This window comes from Tauraco erythrolophus, chromosome 2, assembly GCF_009769465.1.
Source record: "Tauraco erythrolophus isolate bTauEry1 chromosome 2, bTauEry1.pri, whole genome shotgun sequence".
Taxonomy (NCBI): Eukaryota; Metazoa; Chordata; class Aves; order Musophagiformes; family Musophagidae; genus Tauraco; species Tauraco erythrolophus.
This window is the reverse complement of record NC_141466.1, coordinates 103790131-103814875: the sequence shown is the minus strand read 5'-3', so window position 1 is coordinate 103814875 and position 24745 is coordinate 103790131. Positions and strand designations below refer to the sequence as shown.

Below are 24745 nucleotides of genomic sequence, written 5' to 3'. Positions count from 1 at the left end.
TTTCTTATACAGCAGTTCACTTATTAGGGGGTGGGAATTGTCTCAGGTCTTGTTTCACTTTGTTAATAAAGCTGTCCTGAGGACCATGAGTTTACCAATGCTTAAGGCTGAGGTAAAATAGTCAACTAAACAAAAACAACAAAGGACTCCCGCCTTTTTGATGACTTGTTTATACATCCTCGGCCTTCTCCACAGCTGAAGTATTTTGCCTCCTCACAAGAGCCACAGCCGAGGTCCCCCAAGGACCCCGCCGCCCCTCGCATCAGCTCGGGTGTAAGGCGGGGCACCGTTTTCAGCACCCGAAAACACAGAGGCAGCCGCGGGTCACACCAACACCTCCGGGGTCCCGGGGGCGGGCGGGACGACGAGCGGAACGGCCGCGGGCCTTCGCTCACCTCAGGCGCTCGCCGGCAGAGACGCGCCTCCCGCGGCACTGCTGCCGCCTGCGAGGCCGCCCCCGCACCGCACACGCCGGCTGCGGCCGCGGGGAGGGCTGCGCCGAGAACGGCGCCGGGGCGGAAGGCGGGTTGGGGCCGCGGCACCGCCCTTTTCCCCTCCGAACGCCCCCCCCATCGCCGCCCGCGGGACTACAGCTCCCAGCGTGCCCTCTGCCGTTCCCATGGCGACGGGCAGCCGGGCCCGCGCCCCGAGGAGCGATGCCCAAGGCCAGGTAACGGGGAGCCCTGCCCGGGTTCGGTGGGGGGGGTTCGCCTCCGCTGCCGTGTGGGGAAGGAGCCGGGGGCCGCGGCAGGACAGCCCCGAGGAGGGAGGGAGGGGGAAAAGGCGCCGTTTCCGCTTCTGCTGCCGAAAGCGCGCGGGGCCAGTGTGGGGGCCGGCGGCTCCTCTGACGGACCCCACAGAAAAGAGGGAGGCCTCACCCACCCCCGCCACCCCGCAGGGGCCACAGGGCAGCCTGAGAAGGCGGAGCCCTCGTTGCGCCGAGCAGTCCCTTCTCCGGGACCCCGGGGGCGCGGCCTGAGCCCTCCCGAGCCCCCGGAGCGGCGCTCCCGGTGCGGGCGTCCGGGAGCTCCCGGCGCCGGGGGCCGCCAGCCCGACCCGCAGGGTGCTGTGGAAACCCCTGGTGGTTTTACAGCCTCTTAAAGGTGTCGTAAACGTTCTCAAAACAAAGCCTCCCGCCACACGGCTGGTATTTATTTACTCAGCGTGTGCCACAAATGGCTGTTTGGGTTACCCGAGTAGTTCTAGTTAACCTGGCGTCCTGGTTCTTTGTTAGAAGAAGTCCCTCAACAAGCAGAGGGCATGTGATATGAAATAATCATAAATAATAAACCGCAATGCTCTTCTTTTATACATTTAGATATTTTCAGGAATTATGGTCTAGGGTCTGTTGTTTAATGACACTCTTATTTTGTTTTTTTATCTAACTAGTGATACCTTATGGGATCTTGCTATAGCTGAAGTGGAGAAGAGAGAGAACCCTGACGACGATGGCAAGCATGTGGAAGTTTGGGAAAAATCAATATTATTTATGGGAAACAAAAACGGGGTAATGCTAAATACTGCACAGTTCTGTGCTTTTTGCACATGGCTTGTGTCAGGGAAAATATGTGATTTTTTCGGATATTAAGGTCCACTTAATTCTTCTAAAGACAAAATATGTCATGTTCTGATTCTGCAGAGAACAGACCGTTGACCCGTTAGACATTATTACAATTCGCAAGTTCAAGTTTAGGGTTTGGAGGGTCAAAACTTCAACCACTGTTATGGGTGATGTGCTAATTCTTTGAGGTTTGGCTTAATTCATTTTTGTACAAGTAACTGCTGGAAATAATGCTACTGGCTTTAATTGTTTGACATTTCAAATTTCCCCTTGTAAAGGTTTAACTGGTAACAATCCAATTTAAGTGCATTGATACCAGTTTTGTTGTAAATAGAGGCCTTGACATCTTGCTATGAATTTTGTCTGTGTTACATCAGACCTATTGGAACGTGCCTTATCAGTCACTGCAAACTCATGATTCCACATGCCTAAGGTTGTTTTAACTCATTGTCCCATAAGTTTGGTCATTAGTAATTTCATATTTTTCTTCCGTTAGCATTTATTTGTAAAGTAAATAAGGAAGTACTTGCTTTTTTGACCAAGTGAGTCATATTTTTGAGAGTACAATTTTTGTTTTAGAAAGATTGGTATATGTGCAACCTCTTAATCAGTGATTTTTTTAATACCTTTTTCAGAGAAAATACAATGACTTTTCAGATTTACCTGAAATTCACTGATTTTTAAGATAGAAAAGGACACAGGGGTAAACTTTAGAAATGCTAGTCCCTTCAGTATGGCACAGTACTCAGTGTCTGAATTTCAACAGTGTAAAGACATATTTTTCTGTATGTTTACTTGTATTTTAAGCATTCTTTTTATTTCCATCTCATCGATAATAATTAATTCCAGTGGAAACCAAACATTACATAAATGTATTAATAATTAAAAACTGTTAAACAGTTTAACAGAGTTGGCCAGGTTGATCACTAGTGTCTAACTTTAAAGCACTCTATTCCTATTACTGTGTCATCTCTATTAGTTTATAATTATAATAATGGTAGTGTAACTTGTTTTTGACAGAAAGTTGGCAGTTAAGTTTCCACTATAAGGCTACAAACAATTACATGAGTTTACACTTTTCCGGTGCTTTATTATTGGAATGTTGAATGAGTGAGTTGCATGTAGTGATACAACTTTTATGCTTTAATGACAGTACAGTAGGGTTCTTCTTTGTTTTTAACTTCCAGGGAAAGACCACTATTATACTGAGGTGTCTTGACAGGTATGTGTTAAACTTTGAAAAGCAGTTTTCAACTGTGGATTAGAATTTTACATGAATAGTTATATTGTGTGATAATTCATAATATATGTATACAGATGTTGTATTCTGTGACTGGTTGACCACTTATAGATAAACTTACTTCCCTTCACTTACCCCTTCAGTCCTTCTTCTACGGTGTTGGAGAGCTTAAATGGCTATCCCTTCAGGTTGGTGCTGCTACTTCTCAGCAGCTGTCTTCAGCAACTGAGACCTGTTGTCTTATAGTGTCCTCTCTGTACTGCTGTTTGTAAGCCAAATTTTGAACTGAATGATAAATATAATTTAATAACTGGAGAATTAACTTTATTTAGAGGATCTTGACAAAATGAAGTTATTTTCCCTTGCATAGGGAAGAGGCTCCAAAGCCAACATTTGCCTTGGAATATACTTTTGGAAGAAGGGCAAGGAGACACAATGCAGTAAGTATCCAGAAATTATAGTTTACCATATCTTTATATATACACACACACGCATAAAAATAATATGTGTTTTATTTTTATGTATAAGAATCTTAGGGGTTTTAGCTTATTGTTTGTGAAGGAAAAAGTGTTTTTTTATATAATTTTTTTTTCAATTAGGCGGCTTAATTTTGTATTTTAATCTGTAATATGTTTTTCTCTCTCACTAAAACACAGTAGATCAGAGATCAAAGTATAACACAAAGCAATCGAATTCCTCTATAAAAACAACCTTGTTTGTCGTGTTTGATTGCTTTTATTTTCCCATTGTAACATAGTATGCATGCCTTTAACTTTGTCTTTAAAATGAAAAATGAGTAAAAACCAATGAAGATGCTTTACAACCGGTGTTACGAGAGAAGCAGTCATCTTAGAAGACGTTAAATCATAATTAAAATTTTGGGTTATAGGTCCGTATCGCTAAATTTCTGTTAACGTAATCTGCAGTGCAAAATATTGAACCCATTCCCATGGCAGCACAACACTGCCCAGCAGCAGTAACTATTGCTGCAGGTAATTGCTGTTTCTGTTACTGAAGCAGGGAGTGGAAAATCTGACTCTGAAAGATAAAAATCACTTAAAACTTTTCCCAGAAACTAAACATGAAGGTAGAGATTCATTACTTTTCCAGTTGCAAACTTCTCAAAAAGCATTAATCTTGAGCTGCAATAAACAAAAAGAAAGAGAAGACAACTTGATTTTTTTAATGTTTATCATTAATCACGCTGCTTCCTGACGTTTTTAGTTTACCATAGTAATTTATCGAGACAGTCATGGGCATGCCAGGAGTCTTTTGTAAGTAGTGTATGGGATTTCTTGAACAAGTTTTTTATTTGGTTTTGCTTTTCAGAAAATACTAGTGAAATAATATATGTTTTTGTTCTGAGTCATTTGCATGAAAAGACAGTTTATCAGATGAAGATCTCTTGGTGTTGCATGGAAGCACATGTTTCTAATGTAAAGAAACTCTTTCACAGCCTAAAGATATAGCTCATTTTTGGGAACTAGGTGGTGGAACTTCATTACTGGAACTGATTCGAATACCAATCACTAGCAACAATGTAAGGTAAGGGATTAATATTGCAATTCCAAAGTTAATTTCAGCTTTCCTTCAGTCTATAGATTGTAGGAAATCTAGTAAATCTCTAGACATTTTATTGTGGAAAACTCTTTCCAAAAAATGTAAGATAGAACATTTATGATTTTTCTGAAAATCATTGTAATACCCCTGATACTTTGCTTTGATCTTCCTTTTCATGGTTCTCTCCTAATAAGACAAGTTCCTAGCAATCTCCAACACAAGAAAAAGCAATAACCTGAAGGAAATAGGTTGGCCTTAGGTAGACAGAACAAGAAATACAGAAAAAGAGAAGACATAATATGTTTACGCTCTGTGAAAGAGCAGAAAAAGCAGCTTGGGGGCATATGAAAAAATAAGATCTTGCTTCTTATTTCTGTACGCAACATAGATGCTGTCTCTGCGAGGGGCAGTATTTTAGGGTGAAAAACAGGGCAGAAAATTGTGACCAAAAATCTGGATTTTTGGGAAGTGAAGTGGCCATCTGATGAGAAGAAGATCATAGAAGAGAGGTGGTGTTTCTGAGAGGGACTAAAACTATTAAAATGATTTGGAGACAAAAGGAAACAGGAGTTTAGAGAGAATTAAGAGAATGCAGTGACAAAAACCCATAAAAGTGATGGAATAGCATAGGAAGAAGAAATGCATAAAGAGTTGCATGAAGAAATGAGATAGGGATGGGGAGTGCATTTTACGTTTTTCCTGGTTAGGGAAGATGGCGTTGAAAGTGAAAGAGGAGAAAAGGATCAAAAGATATGTTTTGTGTTATGATGCATTGCTTTATTTCTTTAGTGAGATTTAACTTCTGTGGGGAAAAAAAAAAGAAAGAAAAAAGGAGGGATACAATTTTTAACATATACATTTGCTACTGTTTTGGCTATTGAGATAATGCCATTATTTAGTGAGAGACAGACAGAAGGCATTAAAAAAAAACCCACTTCTGGCATTTGAAGCTTTTTGTTTCTAGAAGACCTTGGGGGAAAAAAATCAACTATCATTTTTCAGCTGTTGTCTAAATAGACCTAACTGAGCTCCATCTCCATCAGTCTTTTCTTCTCTTTTTACTGATAAGGAATCTTCTGATGTGGATGATCTTAAGATTCTTTGATGGGATAGCAACATTGTTCTGTAAGACCGCTTGTGTTCATAGGGCTCTATTTTAATATGCTAGTCAACAAATCTACCATTTCAACTAAAGTAGAAGTGCTTTTCACTGGTTTTCTCATCTGTCTGTAGTCAAGCAATTTGCTTATTTAAAAGTTCCACGAACTGTATCTAGTTTCACCAAGAGACTTTTCACCACATTTTTGCCCCACACCATTTTAAAGTGAAATTGAACATTCTCTTTGCTTTGTTGTGTTTCTACCACCACTCTGGTCTGGAATCCCCGTTTTCAAGTCAGGATGGAATGTGAAAGAGTGATTGCCTCAGTTCAAATGGCTGCATTTGCAATGTTCTTCTTTACAGATGGACTTTAATGCAGTTAGAGTTTGGAGGCAGTGTTTTGGAAGGAGAGGAGTTTATACGTAAAACATTTCTCATCATAACCCACTTTTAAAAGCCTGGTAATTGCTAAGTATGTCTTGAGTACTCTGACTTCTTCCATTTATCTTTCAGAAGGTTTTCTCATACACCCATTTGAGGTCACAGCTAATTGGCACAGTCCATGGCTTAGAATATTGCCCTTAACCAATTTTTTTCCACTTCATATTACAAAAGAATAATGAAAGTATAGAACTTTCTAATACATTAATGGTGAGGAACCTAACCATTTGCTAACATTGCTTCATCTGGGATTGTAGAGTTAGGAGATGGCAGGGATACATGTCAGTAGAAGTGCCCAGCCATATAGGAAGGAGGAGTTAAATGGGCTCAGAATATTTGCATATTTTACTTCTTTGAAACAAAGTCTCCAGAAACAAAGTTTAATGTATACAATCCCCCAAAAAACCTCTGATGGAAAGTCGCCAAAGTAATAGTTCTGAACAAGAGATGAGAGTTTCTTCAGAGCTCAGAGTATCCTTAAAAGCCATCTTCCTTTGCTGTCAGAGTTAATTCTATCTTAGTATTTGTTATGTTCACATTTGTTGCTTTCAGCATTTGTAGGGCATTTCATATGCATTTTCATGCATATGAAAACGTTAATTGTCTCATGCACTAAAGATTTGACCACATAATGCCTCTTTAATAGGTCATTTGGTGTAGTTCTTGTATTGGATCTGTCCAAACCTAATGAACTCTGGACTACTATGGAGAAACTTCTGCAAGTCACCAGGAACCATGTCAACAAAATTTTAAGCAAATTAGAAAAGACAAATCCTGAAGTAGCTACTGAAATTAAACAGAGGATGCGGAACAGTCTGCAGAGGGATCATCCAGTAAGTTACCTCTAATATTTTCTCCAGATGTCACAGGCCTTTATACAGTTAAAGATAATGCTTTTGAAAATCATAAACAACTCTTTTAGATTTTTATGCATGACTGAAAATCCATTTGATGTAGATGAACCTGTTCACTGGAAAATTATAGCAATTTAATAAAAATTCAATAAGAGCTGAAACAAGGAAAGAAGGTTTCTTATATCTTTTTGTTAGATATCTAATGTGATTGTTATGGCATGTTACACCAATCAAAAGAAATAGTTTTAGAGTAGCAGTTTGCTTTTTTTCCCCCCTCATCTTTTTAAAATGAAGATGAAAACTAGAACGTACAAAAGTCATCTAGCAAGAGACTCGCTGAAGGTACAAATTTAAGCAAAGAATATAGTTATAACAGCCATCAACATGACTATATACTTTGCATTTATTTAAATGTCTATCACAAACTCAATGCCTTTTGATAATCTGACAACTAATTAAATTATAAAGTTTCAGAAATGTTAACATCAGTCCTTTAAACATAATTGCTAACTAAATCTCTGGAAAAGCTAAACTAGATTATGCGCAATAGAAGTGAAAAGTCATTGTGCATTAAACCTCTGCAAATGTTGTGTGTATGTAATGCATAAATAAGTATTCAACAATTCAAAGGCTTGGCACATAAATCTAGTTACTCTAACTTCTATAAAATGCTGCAGTACAGCAAATGCTTTTATAGCTGAAAAATTTAAAAGTAACTTAAAATTTTTGAGAAAGCAACATATGCAACACAGCAGATTTAGAGTATAGGGTTTGAGATCTGCTGGATTATGATTTTAATTTTTACTTTTAGAGAAGGTAATTCACAAAAAGAAAATGCCTACAAGCACACTTCGCAATAAATCATGACCAGTGTCAAGTTTACATATAGAGGCTTACATATCAGAAAACTGCAATCTTTATTCAATAATTAAAAAGAATAATGCCATTAATTGTTAAGAAGAGAAGACTTGTTATACTTGCCCCATAGGGAGCACAATTATACCTTCTAAACTAGAATTTCTCTTCAGACTTCATTATCGAAACCAGAAAGGATGCAAACAAAATGTTATGTTACTCCTTGGTTCTCTTTTTACTTTCGTCATTGGTCAGGAAAAAAATATGTCAATTTTGTGGGAGGGAGTAGTATCTTTTATACTCAAAGTAAATGCCAGTTTACGCAGATTTTTATTTGCCTTTTATAGCTAAACATATTTTTGTGATAAACAGGAATTGATGAGGTTATTTTAGAGAAAGATTAGGTATATTCCATTGGCCTGGATAAAGAATTACTGACTATGATGATAAAGCATACCAGTTGCAGACCTTGTTTAAAAAGGCTGGATGTCCCTGAAGTAGTCCATAGTCAAAGATTAATTCCATAGTCAAAAGATGAATAGGGTTCCGTATGCCAGTTTTAATGTTTCTCATGTTATCCCGAATTATTTTTTTCTTAATTAAGAAACTAAAACTAATTCTTTTCATTTCTATGCATCCAGTTTTAAGATAATTTTGCTCAAAGCATTTGCCTTGATGGTGTATGAGTGAAGCCATTATTTTCCCTGTCAAAGTAGAGTATTTTCAGTACGTACAGCGTCTTGCTAATACACTGACTGTCATTTAACCTGGATGTGAAATAACCGTGTTTGGAAGGGAGCAGTTAACAGTCAACCTCTGCTACAACACATCTGTTTTCCACTCGGCTACAGCCAACAGCTTGACTAATTAATTGTGTGAACAAATGAGGGGATTGTCTCATTTCATATGGACTACAGGAGAACCTTCCAGATAACTTAACAATTATTATAATCTATTTATTAAAACTTTTATCACAAGTTAACTATTTAACAGCTAAATCTACATCCCCAGAGCTGTTTTTGTCCATTGGTGTCGATTTGCATTTTCATGGTCGTTAGGTGACGTTTCGTCTTTCTGCTGATATCAAACATTTGAAAATCACATTAAATATCTTTTAAGAGTTTGGAAAATGTGATGTGGGGAGGACAAAGGTGTGACACAAGCAAATCATTCAGCTTAATTTTCTTGAGCTTTTGTCTGTATTACTTTGGATAGGATGCAAGGAGAGGGAATGTGTCAAAAAGGCAGTTCTACTAATCCAGTCTGGCAGTTTGAATATAAGAGATTTTTCTTCTCTTCCCTTCCCATCCAATATTGGAGCTGGAGTATATAGCGTAAGAGTCCTTTTATGCCAGTACATGTTCTGACTGCTGAGAGGGATTATTTCCTGACCATTTATGAAGAAAATGATCAAATTGTAGAATATGGTATGGATATTGCGTTGAAGTTTGTTCATCTAACTTAAGGTTTTGAAAAAAGAGACCTTGTCTTCTGTGAATTAATTTTAACCCCTTTCAGTTGTTTTAACAGTTGCAATCTTCCACAGTTTGTTTACACTGCTTAACTGTCATGTATCTCTTTAACAGGATTATGAGTTAGTTGACCCTTTTCCAATACCCTTGGTGATAATTGGAAGCAAATATGATATTTTTCATGTAAGTGTTAATTATTTTTTTTCAAATAATTAAAAGATTCCTGGTAAAGATTCCATGTACTAAAAGCTTGCTAATATAATAGTAATAATTTGAACAACAATACGGCCAGTCAGCTTTCTACCACAAAAGAATATCTCTGTCCAACAGCGTTATGGAAGGCATGCTGTCATTCCTTCACAAAACACTCCCAAACTAATGATTTTTGAGATGTACTTGGAAAAAATTGAGATATAAGTTGCTGCAGACCGAAGAGGGAAGCAAGAAAACATCGTGTTGATGATCTCTTATGAGAGAAATCCAACTCCATGTGTCCCTTCTGACAGCAGCTGTAAATTTATGGCAGAGGGGCATCTCTTAAGTTGGCTGGTCAAATTTTCTGATAGTTGTGGCAGCACAAACAATAAACTATCATTTCAGTCTGGAACTATTTTTTGAAGTACTTCTTAAGTTTTTAGAGACAAGTGAGTAATTGCATCTTTTAGGGAGGAGAGGGAAGAAATGTCACAGTACTGCTGGATTTTCCCCCAGGACATTAAACATCCAAAAAAATGCATGCTCAGTTTTCAAGCAGCACTTGATCATGAGCAACTAGAACTGTATGTTTGATTTTTAGCTGCCGTGCTGGCAGCCTGTGCTTCTCTGGATGAATACATAGTGTGTTGATACTTGGCTGGCTCTTTGAGTTACTTAGTTCTTTATTAGTAAGGTGCTGTGCCTCCTTTCATACTAAAGCTTTATGCTGAGCCACGACCTCTTCCAAAAAAATCAGTGACTCTCGTGTACTAGGCACAGAATCACAGCCTAATTCTGTTGGGGTCTATGGACAGACTCATGCAAGGCTTCATTGGGACCAGGTTTTCACCCACTTTGTCCAGAGAAGGCCACCTGTATAATCTTATCTTAAAGAAACATTGATGAAAAGGTGTTTTTATGCAACTTTCAAATCTTGCAGGCATTAGAATTTAGAAAGCATATACCCAAAGGTTTACCAAAAGTTAAATATTTTCACAAAAAGAAAAAATCCTTATTCTTCTAGTAGGCAGTATTTCTACTTCTAAAAATTTAAAACAAAATGAAACAGATTAATTGAAAATTGAATACATATTCCCAATTAAGAAACTTTTTATGGACTAACATATTGCCTGAATTAGGCTCCCTCTGTAGAAGAGAAACAAAGGGAAATTGTGACATTTCTTTTCAGAGTAGGCTGTTACTGATTCTGTCTTTAAGATGTAATTATGCTGACAGCTGAAAGCCTCACATATTGTAGCCTAAGTGCATTGCAGTTTATACAAAAAAATGAAAAGTTCTAGCTATAGTATTTTGGTTTTTGTTTCTTATGTGTATGTTCCAATATCAACTTTTTCAGGAGTTTGACTCTGAAACGAGGAAAATAATAAGCAAGACACTTCGATTTGTTTCACATTATTATGGAGCATCATTAGTGGTGTGTATATTCACTTTCTAACTAAGGATAGAGAAGATGAGCAATGTTTGTGTTACAAAACAGTATTTAAAAAAATAGAAAGGTAAAACTCCTATAGAAAATGGGATTTAATTGGTTTTAGAGTAGCTTTCTTCCTGAGCTAATCTGTCAAAACGGGTTACAGGTGTTGGCAGGCCATGGATGGATATACCTTGTGAACATTCAAAGTACGTAATTCCCAGTATCAGCAAAAACTAAATAAAAATAGTTACCTGTTAGCCACCTCGGTTGTTGCATTGAGTTTACTGCATGTCTGGCAAAATTTTTTTGGTACAAGAAAGGAGGACGGAAAAAAGTGCTTGCCCTAGATAGAATTAGATGGTCTTTTTTTGGCAGAAGCATGAACTTATCTAGTGACCTGGCATCAGTAGATGTTAAAAAATTAGGCCTAAGGTCTCATCTTCACAGCAGTTTAAGCATACCAGGTTACACCACTTACAGTGTTGCAGAATAAAAGCAGGGATTTTTTTACAGTAATGAGTAGGAACTGCCAACCAATGATGTATTTATGTTGATTTTGAGTTTGGCAGATCATCTCCTCTGTAAAAGCAGAAACATGCATGCTCAGGTTCAGAATCCAAAAAAGCTGCCTCTTGGGCTCTCTCTACATCAGAAGTTGGTTTTAATTGTATCAACCATCATTTATGTAATAAATAATATTGAAAGTGGCTTGATTACCAAACAACTTATGTTTGCTTTAAATTCTTATAATCACAGCGTGTCCTTTTACATCCGTGTAAGATTGTACAGCTCTTGTACTTAGACATGTGAATTCATCTTTTGTTAACTGAGATTACAACTCTAGATTTTTTTTTTTAAGTATTAAGCATTATTGTAATTAAAAATGAAAAACTAGGAGCCCAAAACTCTTTGGCTGCTAAATCCCTATTACTGTTGAAATGAGTAGGAGAAACTTACTTTCCCACAGTAGGGATCTGACTGCTTTTATTAGAGACATGAATCTGTTAGGATACAAAAGCCTTTAGACAGGAATAAGCATGCTGTTTAAGAAGATATTCTGTGAGCTGCTTTCTAATAAATCTGTACCAGTTCTGCCACTGTGAAGCTGTTTTTATGACATATCAACAATTTTATAGTTATTCATTACATTTCTAAATGTTTATGGTATTCTGGATAATTTTTAATGTAGTTCAGAATCTTAACAATTCATTAGTCTTGGGCAAAAAATTTGTGACTCTTAATGTGCATACTTCAAAATTTTGAATCAATATTTTAAAATTTATTCTTTAATCTTTATTTATGCTATTTTTCATTTAATCTTTCTTGACCTATATATTCAGTGACAAAATACATTCATGTTCTGGAAATGGAGAGTGAGATTTTTATTCTAGTAAATTCAGTGAACATATACCAAATTTATTGAGGTCAGGAATTAGCCAGGCTGTATCTGAAATCATCTATGTAGATGACATAATGTAATATTTCTATGATGGAAGATTATAACCTATATTTCATTTTCTGATTCATTTAGTTTACCAGCAAATCTGAGGCTCTCCTGCTGAAAGCCCGTGTTCTTATTAACCACTTGGCATTTGGCTATGATAAAAGGTAACATAATTATTGTCTGAGAATTAAATGTCTTGCCCAGGGTCTAAAAGTACTTATTAAAAAATACTTTAATCACCAAAACATTTTTTTTTTCTTGAATATGATCCCTGAAAGATTCTTGTTCGTGCACTGTGACTCCTGTGTCTCAGCTGCCTATTTCTGCACAGGACAGTGATAACTCCTTGGTTTTGATCCCAAAATGGATGGATTAGAAAAATGGTCACCACTAGGATTGAGTAGATTTTTATTTACATGTATTTGTATGCAGAGCCTAGTAAGAGTCTAGTCTTGGCTAGAATAATGTAATTTTTTATCGATTGCTAAATGCTCACTTGATACATTTTCTTTTTTCTGTTTAGCAAGTCTGTATCAGTGGATCACAGCAAACCTCTGTTTATACCAGCAGGCCTGGATTCCCTAAGCCAAATAGGTTAGGACATTTCTTGTTCAGTATGTTTCTTGCTTAATTGTCTTTGAAAACAAGAAGAAAAATTTAAGCAAATAGAAAATAAATTATAGAACATCAGCATCAGTTTTAACAGATTATTGAAAGAAATGGCTTAGAAAGTTTAAAATTATGAGTCAGTATTTATATTATTGAGAATTACTTGTGCATGTTTGTTAAGTAGTTTAATAAAATATGGGGACTACTTCAAATAGCAAAGTACCAACAAGCTTAGATCTGAAATAAAATATAACATACAATACCACTCAGCCCATTTCGTGTAGGAGATCAATAGTTTTTTCAGACTTGTTGCAGCTTGTCACTGTAGAAGATAAAATATTAAATTAGATGGCTCATTATCCAAAATAATTGGATAATTTATGTTGTTATGACAACATACTTGTATCACTTTGTGCTGTACTGTAATCCTTAGGACCACCACCAGCCCCTGACAGTGATATTGGAAAGATGCGTGCAAACACACCGTTGGAATTGTGGAAAAAAGTGTTTGAGAAAACGTTTCCTCCCAAGGTAGGTATTTACTACTGAATTTTGTCTTTCAAGTCCCGTGACTGGAATTTCAGTCTCTCTTAGCAGTCCTGTTCCTTCCAACCTCTTTAATTCATACATTCTTAAAAAATACAGATTTGTATGTAGTGGCACTTTGATTATTAGCTTCTGCACCTTCAGTCACTTCACATTTAGTAATAATGAAAGTACTGATGTAACCCTCTGTCTTTCCTTGTATTGAGAGACAAGTTATACTCAATGTTTTTAGAATTTTTTAAGGTCACATATCCCCTAATGCCTAAACCAAAAGACAGTGATGTTCCAAGAGGAGAGCTCTTCATGGCTGCTGCAAGCTGCCTTGGTCTCCTAGGGCATGAGGCTTTGAATGAGGCGAGTGTGTTAGAGTTCCTTGCCAAAACCTGTCATTTTTGCTATGGGAAGTGTTTGGATTTGCAAGGTAATTAGAACCCCTTGGCACCTATGTGGTGCTAAATCTTGTACATATTTCAGAAGTTTCCAGTCCCAAGAGGCAACCCCCCTAATACTTCTTTTCAATAAAAGTAATTGTTCTTGTTAGGAGATCAAAATTCTTTTCTATTTGACCAGAGCAAATACAGACTGCTGCTTTCTCCTTGTGTACTAGACTGTATCACGGCTCTTTATCCCTGTCCATTTCCTGCCCTAATGCTTACCTGGGCAGACAAGGAAGTCAGTTGGGGCTATTAAATTATGTGCCTCAAATTATGGTGCACAAACTGGGTTTTTCTAGTTTCAGTCTGTGGATCTCCATTCTTGGTGAGGAGAAGTCTAAATCCACCCTTTCCCACTTACTTGACTGCTACATATCAAAGCCTACAAATGATTTCAGGTGGTTTGTGACCAGAATAAATTATCACTAAGATGCTGTTCTCAGTACAGTTTGCCCCAACATGATAAAAACTAAACTTTACTTTTCAGAAACTATACAGGACTGTTACTTTTCATGTTACTTTTGCTCATAACCTTTTAAAACACAATAAACAAACATCTCCTGCCCCACCCAATACTCCTGAACTCCCTCTGAAACAGCTGGAGAAGTGAATACATTTCTCATCTTGCAAGCCCCATCAGTGTTCTAACGTATCAGTTTAATTAAAGAAGATTTAAAGAAGATTTGCCAAGTAGATTCCTGGTCTTTTGTTTTGGTTGCAAAATATGCTTTAAACATTAAAGCAGTTTTTATGCATTGTGAATTTCTATCACCTCATCTAATAGTAATTATAATTCTGGATAATTTTATTCCATCATTTGTATAATTGCCTTCTTGCTACTTTCTATTTTTTATGAGTAAGGAGAAATGTACAGGACAATATCAAAAAAAATTTCTTTATTTGATAGTGTTTCTTTGTATTAGTGTATTTGCTTCTTTGGAATTAAAGTTATAGTTCCCTTAAGGTTAGTAAATGAAATTTCTGGTATTTGGCAAAAAAATATTAATCAATTTCTCAGTGATTGAAGTGACGCTTCTGGTAACTGGAACTGAATTCTAGTCTTGAGTATGAAATGTTCTGGCAAGAGTAACCTTAACTTTGCCCAAATGTCATAGGCCGGAAGTGATATTTTCATTTAGAGGAGAGAATAATAAACAACTACCAAATAAGAACACGTTCTTTCCTTTAAGATACAGCTGCACTATTACTTTTTCATCATTTTACCAATCTAAGATTCTTTTTTATCTAATCTGTATCCTATAGCACAAAATTCTTCCATAAATGCAGGATTTTAATACATTTGTATTAAAAGCTAATACTTCCATTAGATCTATAGCATGGCATTTTCTTGTTAAAAGAACAGAACATAAATTTTATCGTTTGGGTTTCTGTCATTTCTTTTAGAGTTTCTGTGATTTACAAGATACCAAGGACCCTGCAGAGGATTTACAATACGCTGAGTATGAAGTTGATGTCATGAGAGCTCAGAAAAACCAGGTGTGTGGTTGTTCTCCAGTTGCTGTTCACAGTCAGGTATTCCAGAACACCAGCATTGCTGAATTAATTGTAGAATATACTCGTAGTCCCCTTTTTGCCTTTAAATAACTTCAGCTTTAGTTTTCAGCTTAGTAGCTGGTTGGGGTTTTTTCCATTGGTAGACATTAAGCTGGTAGGGCATTGTTAGATCTCAAAGTTTTGGCTCTGTAGTTTCTTTAGAAATGAATAATTCAAATTTTCCCCTCTAGCTCTCTTCCAGAATTATTTCACTAAAACAATATCGAAGCAAAGCTGTGAAGCTTTCTTGGCAGTAATTTCTTCATTTCTGCACCTTGTACTCTCATTTGGATGTTGACTAGCAGAAAGTCCAGGAAGGCAGTATCAAGGTTTGGCATGGGGGCTGTTTACTTCTTTTTATTTTTGCCTTCCTCCTTCAAAGCTTTTTATTTAAACTGGAAAGGTACTGAGGTAACATTTCTGACTCCAGTTTGCAGGCTATGTATGTTTTATCTTCAACAGAATGAACAGAATTATTCCACATAGTGATATTTGGCTTAACCTCTAATTCCAAGAAAGACCTTTAGTGGGAAAGGGTCTTTTATTTTTTTCTTATTAATTTTTAAGTCTTTCTGCATTTCCCTACATTTGTGGTGAAACAATTTTATAGAACAATTCTGGGGCAAACTAGATGAAGGCTAGAACACTGCTTTATAGATATCAGTGTACAACATCACATAAGTAGAAATACTGTATCTAGTCTTCATCAAAATCATAGGTATGGATCTGTTAAAATCAGTCTAAGATTTATGTGTTTGCCTTTGTTTGAAGAAGTATCACATATTTATTCTGGAAACTCACTAGTTCATGTAGATCCATTTGTTTCACACAGAGAAAATTCTTTGCTAGAATAACTGAGAAACATTCCACTCTTGTCACAGCTTATATGTGGGCTGTTTGTACCCCATTTAACTTCTTTGTGGACCAAGTTGCTGTGGTTAAAGGAGGTTTTTCTAACAGTGCTTTAAGGAAACTGTACCAATCTAGATCTCACATGCTTTTATAGAGCCCCACTCTTAAGATGAAAGGCAGTTTTAGTGAATTGCACTGCAGTTAATCTCAACTAACCCTAAAGTACTGTGGCAAATTTCATATTTTGCATGCTTGTAAAAGAAAGCCAAAGGATTAGATTATTATTGCTATCACGTTTTTGTAGAGTTTAGTTAGATAGCATAAGGCAGTAAACCTGCAGTTACCTGATCCAAAGAAATACATTAATAATGTAAAAGAATAAAGCAATTTCAAGAATCGCCTGCAGTCTTTGAACCTGCACATTACCTGTAATATCCTGTTAATGTAGGCATCAGTTCTGAATTTGTTACATCAAGAGCAGTCTTAGAAATCATTAAAAGCACATTGCTTTTGGAATTTATAATGTAATCTCATACTCAGTATATCTGTATATCTCAAAATAACTATATAGTGTACTGGGTTTGTTATTTTTAGATAATACTTACATCTTGCAAATGAAGATACTGGTACGCGTTGATTAAATCATATAGGAAGTTATTAATTTTCTGGTTTTAAACAAAAGAGACAGGCTTTTAGAATCTTAATCTGTTCAAGGGCATTGCAAACCAGTGTAGCTTCTTTGAGTTGGACTACTACAAGTAATCTGAGCATTAAAGAGAAAATTACTTTTGTTATCTGCAGCTATTTCCTAAACTTCTCTATCACGAAATTCAATTACTAGATTATTTGCATATTATTAAAATATTTTATACTCCAAGAATTTCATTCAATTTGAAATGTACCAAGATAGCAAATGCACATCTAAAAGAACAGAGCTCTGTAGTTGCAGTGATTCTGGAAGTGTCTTTAGATTTCCTAGTTATATGAAGAGTGGCACGAGAATCCTATTTTTAAAGCAACGTTTTAAATGCATCGTAAGTCTGACATTCTTTATGGAGTCTAATACCTATTGTGCAGGAGGAACAGTATATTAACATGTTTAATATGCAACATTTGTTAATGAAATTATGAAACATAATGCAAAATGAAAATTCATATGACAGTGTATATTCTGAAGTCCTTTAAGTGCATGTTATGATTTTTCTTAGTTACTTTTGGTTAATTAATATGCCACTTTGGTCTCTAAGTGGTAACCAGTTTGCTTGTTTATCTCCAAGATAAGCTTTAAAGGAAAAATAAACACAAAACCATGCCAACAGAAACAAAATATAGCCCCTGTCACTGAGTCTGACGGAAGAACTAGCATACCTGAGTGATGTTGCAGTCTTAGTTGGGACTGCTTAATAATACTGGAATAGATTTATGGATAACTCTGGCAATACAAAGTGTAATTAAATCGATTCCGACTTTGTAACCTTGGTTGAAGGGTGTGTCTGCAGCTAGGGTTTGTATGCTCTAGCAGAGTAAAAGGTTAAAGTCTCAAGTATAAAATTGAAAAACAGTTTTAAAAAAGAAATATAGAAACAGAAAAGTACCTGGGTCACTCCCGTGTACTAGCTGTCAGCTAGTATTTGTCTGAGACACTTTTTGGCTGTAGAAGTTGAGAGTCCAGCTCACCAGCACTGTGTCACAAGAGTGTTTTCTTTCAGACAAGATTATTTTGCTTCCATAATATTTTCAGAGTTAACTACGAGACCTCCCACTCTATTCCTAGACCTTTTTGCTCTGAAAAACTCAAGTTTTGAGTCTCTTTGCCTCACGGTGCTTTTGGTCAAGATGAAGCACATCTCTCTTTCTCAACTATGTCCTTTCTGAATTCTTTTCCTAGTTCTTAACCTACAGACACGCAACGTGCAGGTTTGTAGGAAATAGTGCTGTTGCAATTGTTTACTGCTTTTTCATTCTCTGGAGTTAAGCTATGAGAGAGACAATACAGCACCAGGGAACTTTTTGAAATTCACGTTTTGGATTTATTTCTTAACTAGCAGATTCTCTCAGGGAATTAATGGGGTTTTGTGCTCTTTGCAGGGTTTTCAAGATTCAAGAAAAACATTTGTTTTGCATATTTATTAGGCCTTAAATGTGTAGCTTGCTGTTAACTCTTCATACAGCCCACATAAAACATAAATAAGACGGCAAAAAACCTGTCGTCTGTTTCTCTCCATTCTCGGCTAGCTGTTTGGCTTTCGATGCTTTAAGGTCACCTTAATTTCATTTTAGGTACACCCATCACTTGAATAAGAGTGAGGTCTTTTAAAATAACATTGTCAATTAGAGCTGCACATATACCACCTGCAGCTGTGAGCACTTAGGAGCGCAGGAAAGTCTCGTACCTTAGTTCCTTCTAAACGGTTGTGGCAGTGAGATGGCACATGGGGAAGGCTGCTCTTTTTCTTTTACAAATGCTCTCTACCACAGAGGTAAGTTACTCTAGACTTTCAGGTCTTAGCTGCCCTGTTATACCTCATACTGCTAACACTCAAAATAGGTGCTTGGATCTTTTTTATCTGGTCATTTTGACTGTGGCTTCATGTGTTGAAGCGAAGGATAAAGCTGACTTTGAGCTCAAAGAATTGGATAGTCTCCCAGTCAGGTACTTAAGAAGTCAGTGTCACACAATGCCAAAGTTCACACTGACTGGTCCTTGTTACACAACGGTGTTATTTAGGGATTGTAGGGATTGGTGCCAGTTTTAGCTGAAGCCTAATGCCATAAAGTATAGTTAAAAAAAAAAACAACCAAAAAAACGACGTAGGTGGCTAGTGCTGTTTGGTGTCAGCTGACAAGTAAAGGAAGCAGATCTCAATGAAGAGGGCTATAACTGTTGAAACTTTAACCAATCTTAAACAGAAGAAGGGAAAGTTCTATGACATCTCACAAGGAAGTGTAGTCCTATTTCCCCTAAAATAAATAGGAGTGACGTATTTAACCATGTCATTCATAACTAAAAGTCATCTCAGTGTCAGACCTGCAGTTGTCTAATTGAGGTTGGGCCAACAGAACAAGAACACGATTTTTTTCAACATACCTTGCTGACATGACCATATTGCAGAACTTCAGGAGACAATTTCACTCTCATTCAACAACAGAAGATTGCACATTGCGTGATGAACCTCTTTGGTCAGACTGGTGTTACTAGGCAGAGAAGTATGACAGGCACCTTAACATGGAGAACAGAGCAGTTGCATCTTCCGTTTTCTGCAGAGGAGGAAAACTGCTAGTCTTGATATTGTGGAGAAAAAGTTATTTAGGATGTTTACAAAGCTGCCAAGAATAAGCTTTCTCATTTTCATATGCAAGCATGTGCAAATGGATTTATTTTTTTTTATATATATACCAATTTAAGATCATTATTAGGGCACTGTTAGTAAATTTCCTACTGAAGTTTAGGTGCTTAAGATTTGTAATCCTTGTTTCAGTACTTGGTTATTTTCACCATGTTCCAGACTGAGGGCACTTTCAGTGAGAAACTGCATGAAAAAGAAAGTTAAAGTCATGTCAGTCCATCAGAACTGAGGGAACGCAGCAATTAAGGCTTTTCCTACAATCTTAATTTTTTCTCCTTGTTTGTAGGCATTATAGTATTGTCTTTAATTACATGATCATATACTATTTTGCTGATGTCTCAATTCAATTGTTCAGTATTTCTTTTCATCATCCTTATTCTTTGTGTACCTTATTTCTCAACCTGCCATTCAGACACTTCAATGAACACAAAAGTATTAATTTTTTTTCTCTGAGAATGTGTGGTAATGTAATCTTAGATATCTGAGTGCCTCACAAACATCAGTTAAGTCGTTCTTCCCAATCCCTTTATGAGCTTAGGTGTGATCTTCTCCATTTGACAAATGAAGAATTTATAGAAACACAGAAGCATGAAGGTTAAAAAAAAATTCTAAAAATCCACTTTATACCAGTGTTGAGACATCTAGGGCAAGTTGTTAGCACTAACAATGTTTAAAGCTCTCAGAGCACATTGAAAGCATATTTGAATTGCAATTGTTAATTCTTCGTAAATCTGCTCTGTGACCCCTACACTTGGTACCCAGAAAATGAAGCATAATGCTAGTGTGAACGTTTTGGTGTACTTGGAGATATAGTCTTTTGTAGGATCTTCTTTCCATTTGGAGAGAGGATATCTAGCTGAGTGTATAATTAAAGTATATTCCAGAATTCCACTTATGTTTGTAGTGTAGGACTTTATGAGCAGGAAGGTACCCCTTTTTCAAAAGGGTCTCTCAAGTGATCTTTAAGCTGTATTGGAAAGATTTTTTCATTACATTTCTGATTTAGGGGGATTTATTTTACTTTCTATTTTGCATGAAAACTCAGGAATTGTACTTTACTTTCCTGACAGCATTCTTCTTCCTGAATCACTGAATTTGTTAAAATTTTTTTTTTTTTTGTAAATATCCTCCTACTTAAGTTCTTTTTTTTTCTTTCATTTCTCATTGTTTAAATGTTAGTCTTATCTAGATATGTCTCCAAAATAAAAATTTCTCTTTTTGTTCTGTATTTCTTTATGTAATGGAATAACTATGCCATTTTAATACGTGCTGTGAGTTTGATACTTTGCATTTCCGTATTGCTTTGATTTGCCTTTACACTGAATTGCCTTCCAGCTAACTAAAATTACAGCAAAATAAATTCTGCTGAATTACCTGTCTCTTTCTTGAAACAGTTTAGTCAGATGATAAAGCTGTAAGGCAAATTATTTAGGCGACACCTCTAGACATGACCTCCAGACAGCATTGTCTTTATATGTAAAACTTCGTTGTCTAATTCTACCCCTTCCTGTAGCCTTTGAGAAAGTTGTTAGAATGGAAATTATTTACTTAGCGTGCTTCTTAAAACATCACAGTATTCTCTCTATTTCTAACTGTTGGCAACTTTCGAACAGTTCTGTATGTTCCAAGGTCATAATGACTTTATAGTAATAACGAGGGAGTGAAAATACTGAGTAAAGACTGGCCTACAGATAGAACAGTTCAGTAGTACAAGAGTTGTGTTTAATAATGCAACTTACTAGATTTAGACTGGACACAGTACGTTCTGGGTCAGTCATCTCCGAGTTACTTCCCTGTAAAACTAGACTCCTGCAAGCATCGTGAAGAGTCTGCACTAACCTCTTACTGCTCAGAAACCTGAGATGCTTTCTGAAAAGTTTACACTGCTGACAAAACTGCTGAAGTGATTTTCTGAGAGAGGGAAAATTCCATTTATTATTTTCATACGATTCTTAGATGATTATTTCTTTGTTGTTCTGCCCTTTATTTTCTCCTTTCTCCCTCTGTGCTCTGGGTTGATAATTAATACTGCTGTTAAATGCACTGGGTGTGAATTTTATTATTTTTGTCAGTTCTTGTCTCTGTATCCCTACAGTGAAACCCCCTTACTCTGTTAAGTCAATTCAGTTAAATTAGAGATGGGTTTCAATTTAATTGTTCAATTAAAATCAGAATAACAATCATCTAGAGCACATGCTCACCTTTGAGAGTCTTTGCTACATTTATACTAATTTCTGGTTTATGTTCACCTCTTTCTGTGATCTAAGTAAGAGACGATGACGTTTCTGTATTGCAAGCAGTACGTGATCAGGTCTAATAGTACCTCGTTAGAATATCATCTTCCTGCAAATATGTTGGAAGCCACCTTATTCTTAAATGAACGAGAAGCAATGGCCGTGCTTTCCAAATTAATTTTTGCTGAAAAAAATCTTCAGAAGTAATTCCTGACAGTATGCACCACTACCTAAAATTCAGAAGATGAAACTGTTGTTTTGTAATGTTGCTAGATCCTTTTATTTTAGGGTTCAAAATTCCCAGTAGCACTTTTGACTACCTTGCTAGTACTCAGCTGATGTCAAGTATAGCATAATGTAGACTGCATCGTTTTTCATACCTAATTCACTTTGTTTATACCTCCACAACTTGAGCCTCTGTTTGCTTTTAATAATCTAATTACTACCTAAAAGAGGCATAATTTTAATTACCACATGGGGTTTGCATTTTAATTTTACACACAGATGCTAACTTTTCAATCTGCTAAACAGTAGCACCTGAAAGAATATTTTAACTAGTAACTGAAAAACAAAAGAAAAGTAAAAGCACAGCATCATTGCCTGTCATGAGTAATACACTTCCTGAAAAACCTCAAGCAATGATGAATATTTCCACAAATATCCAGTGCCACAGACTGAAGAGACATGGTATGCTGATGTCCTAAACACCCATTGCATTCCTCTAAGATATATTTCTGCTTACTGCTTTCTGGACAAGCCCATGTTCTGCAGGGTTGTCCAAGGTCCACAGGTAGCTCTCTACGTTAGCACCACTGGTGATGTATAAGCTTACAGAAGTTCATTATGGCCTATGCTTAAAAAAAAAAAAAAAAAAGAAAGTAGGCTTTATTTTTGTAGTTTCTTTTCTGTAATCTTAAGGAATTACCGATCCATTTTGCTTCTTGAAAGGCCCTGACTTCAAGTGTGTAACAGTAGTTTCCGTTGGGTAATTCTGGTTTCTGTTTTGAAAACACAAGTAGTGTTACGTTTCTGTATGTTTATAGGGAGCCTGGTTTCTCAAACTGGATGTCCAAGAGACAAAATTTCTTCTTCCCTAGAAAGTATCTAGGTCTAAATAAATAAAAAAAACCTAGCTCCCTATATGAGAGTAAATGTGGCAAAATTTATAGCGCTTTTAGTATAATTTTGTTAAAGATAAAAACATATATAGTATATTTTTAATACAGTGAAAAATGCTTGTACATGCTTTAAATATTCAAGTGGCTAACATATGTATCTCATAACTTTTAGTATCGAGGAGATTAGATTAAGATGTTTGTATGTTTCTGTTTTAGGAACTTGAGCAATACAAAAGAAATGCCTCTAAATCCTGGAAAGAAATGAATTTTGATTCCGACTGATGAACTGCTGTAGGTGTCTTCAGCAATTTAATCTGATGCAGTTGAGAATATACAATATCAAACTACAAAATTAATATTTATTAAGTATTCCTGTTGTTATTTTTAATAAAAAGTGCTGTTTATTCCTTCAGTCCAAATTTAAGTGTATCTTGGTACTCACACAGAATTCAAAAAAGTGGGGAGAAAGGAATTCTAGAGTGTTCAGAGATGGGTTTGAATAGAACAACTGGCATTAGTCAGTTCTACCTATTGAAGTTATAACACGTTATTTGGTTTATTTTTGAATGCTTCTGCCCTAAACATGTATTTAAATATAAACCAGTTTTCACACGCAAGATACGAAACTGCCTAGTAAAGTGTGCTAGGCGTCTTTGCTTAGTTCTTTGCAGATATAATTCAAAAGCAAAGTTTAAGAATATATTGGCATCATTGTTTGATATATTTCAATAGGATAGGTCCACAAAAAGTGGCAGAATAAGGTGGAATTAAAACCGTGTTTGACCTGAATTCAGAAGTTTGCCTTATCTCTGCTCCAGTATTACACAGTTTAATACCGGAATTATTTCTTGCAATGTATAATGTTATAATAACTTGCACAGAATTTAGAAGACAGACATGTCTGTCAAATACTCAAATGCTAGGAAGTCAGTCTAATCAACTTGACAGATATTTAGTTAGTAGTGGAAGTATAATCGATTCACGAAAGCTGGTGAAATGCTCGCCTCAACTAGATACGGCTTTTTGTCTATGGAGATCCTCACTAGTAGGAGATGGACTGAGTGTTTTGAGAATCTTCAGGACAAGATCTAGATTAAAGCCAGAGGTGTCTCTGGAGAGTAAATGTCTGAACAGTCACTTGGCAGACCAGATCATAAGAATGTTCCCTGATGAACAACCCTACATCCACATAAAAATGGGAAAGAAACTAATGTGGTATCTTTCCAGCTCTTTCAAGTTATTTGTTATTTTTAACATATTTGTTCACCAAATGTTTTTCTGATATAATATTTGTATCTCAGAATATTATACGTAAAGATATTAGGAAAAAAAAAATCTTGGCCTCACACTTCAGTGTAGAACTTGCATTTACTCAAGTCTTTCAAATTCTTCCTTACAAAATGCATCATCTTAAAACTATGAAATTATCTCTAATCATATAATGAGGGAATTTCAAGATACAAATATAATTACCTCCTCAAAGAAGTCTCTAGCTATCCCTCTGTAATAAATAATTTCTTCACTGAACATAAAAAGTAAGTTAAAAAACTTAGGAATTCTGTTAGGCTTTCAATTTTGAGAGATACTTATATTTATTAAATGGATAAATTAGACTTTTTTTGATGTTTGTGAGCCCATGAAAATAATTTCCAAAGATGCAAACTACATCGCTTCCATGAACTGGCAAACAACTTGTATATTTTTTTCCCCAGTTAGATTGGCATTTTATTAACAAATGAAAAATTCTTCTAGTAATTAACAAACTGCTTCAAAAACAAGATTTAGAACTTGATAATAAAAAGAGGGAACAGATGTAAATAACAGCTGTCTTCTCTGATTTATCATCATGTACATTAGAAAAAACATGTTAGGTAACTTCTGTGTTGCTTAAAG

General features: G+C 36.2%; 1 protein-coding gene across 1 annotated transcript; it reads left to right on the top strand.

Moving 5' to 3' along the window:
• Positions 1-619: 619 nt before the first annotated feature.
• On the top strand, positions 620-23134 carry DYNC2LI1 (dynein cytoplasmic 2 light intermediate chain 1). The gene is made up of 13 exons (XM_086628858.1): positions 620-670; positions 1390-1507; positions 2749-2783; positions 3172-3241; positions 4258-4346; positions 6550-6736; positions 9199-9267; positions 10637-10714; positions 12246-12322; positions 12682-12752; positions 13201-13298; positions 15152-15244; positions 23069-23134. The coding sequence occupies exons 1-13, from the start codon at positions 657-659 to the stop codon at positions 23132-23134; spliced, it is 1065 nt and encodes a 354-aa protein (XP_086484984.1). The 5' UTR covers positions 620-656.
• Positions 23135-24745: the final 1611 nt, after the last annotated feature.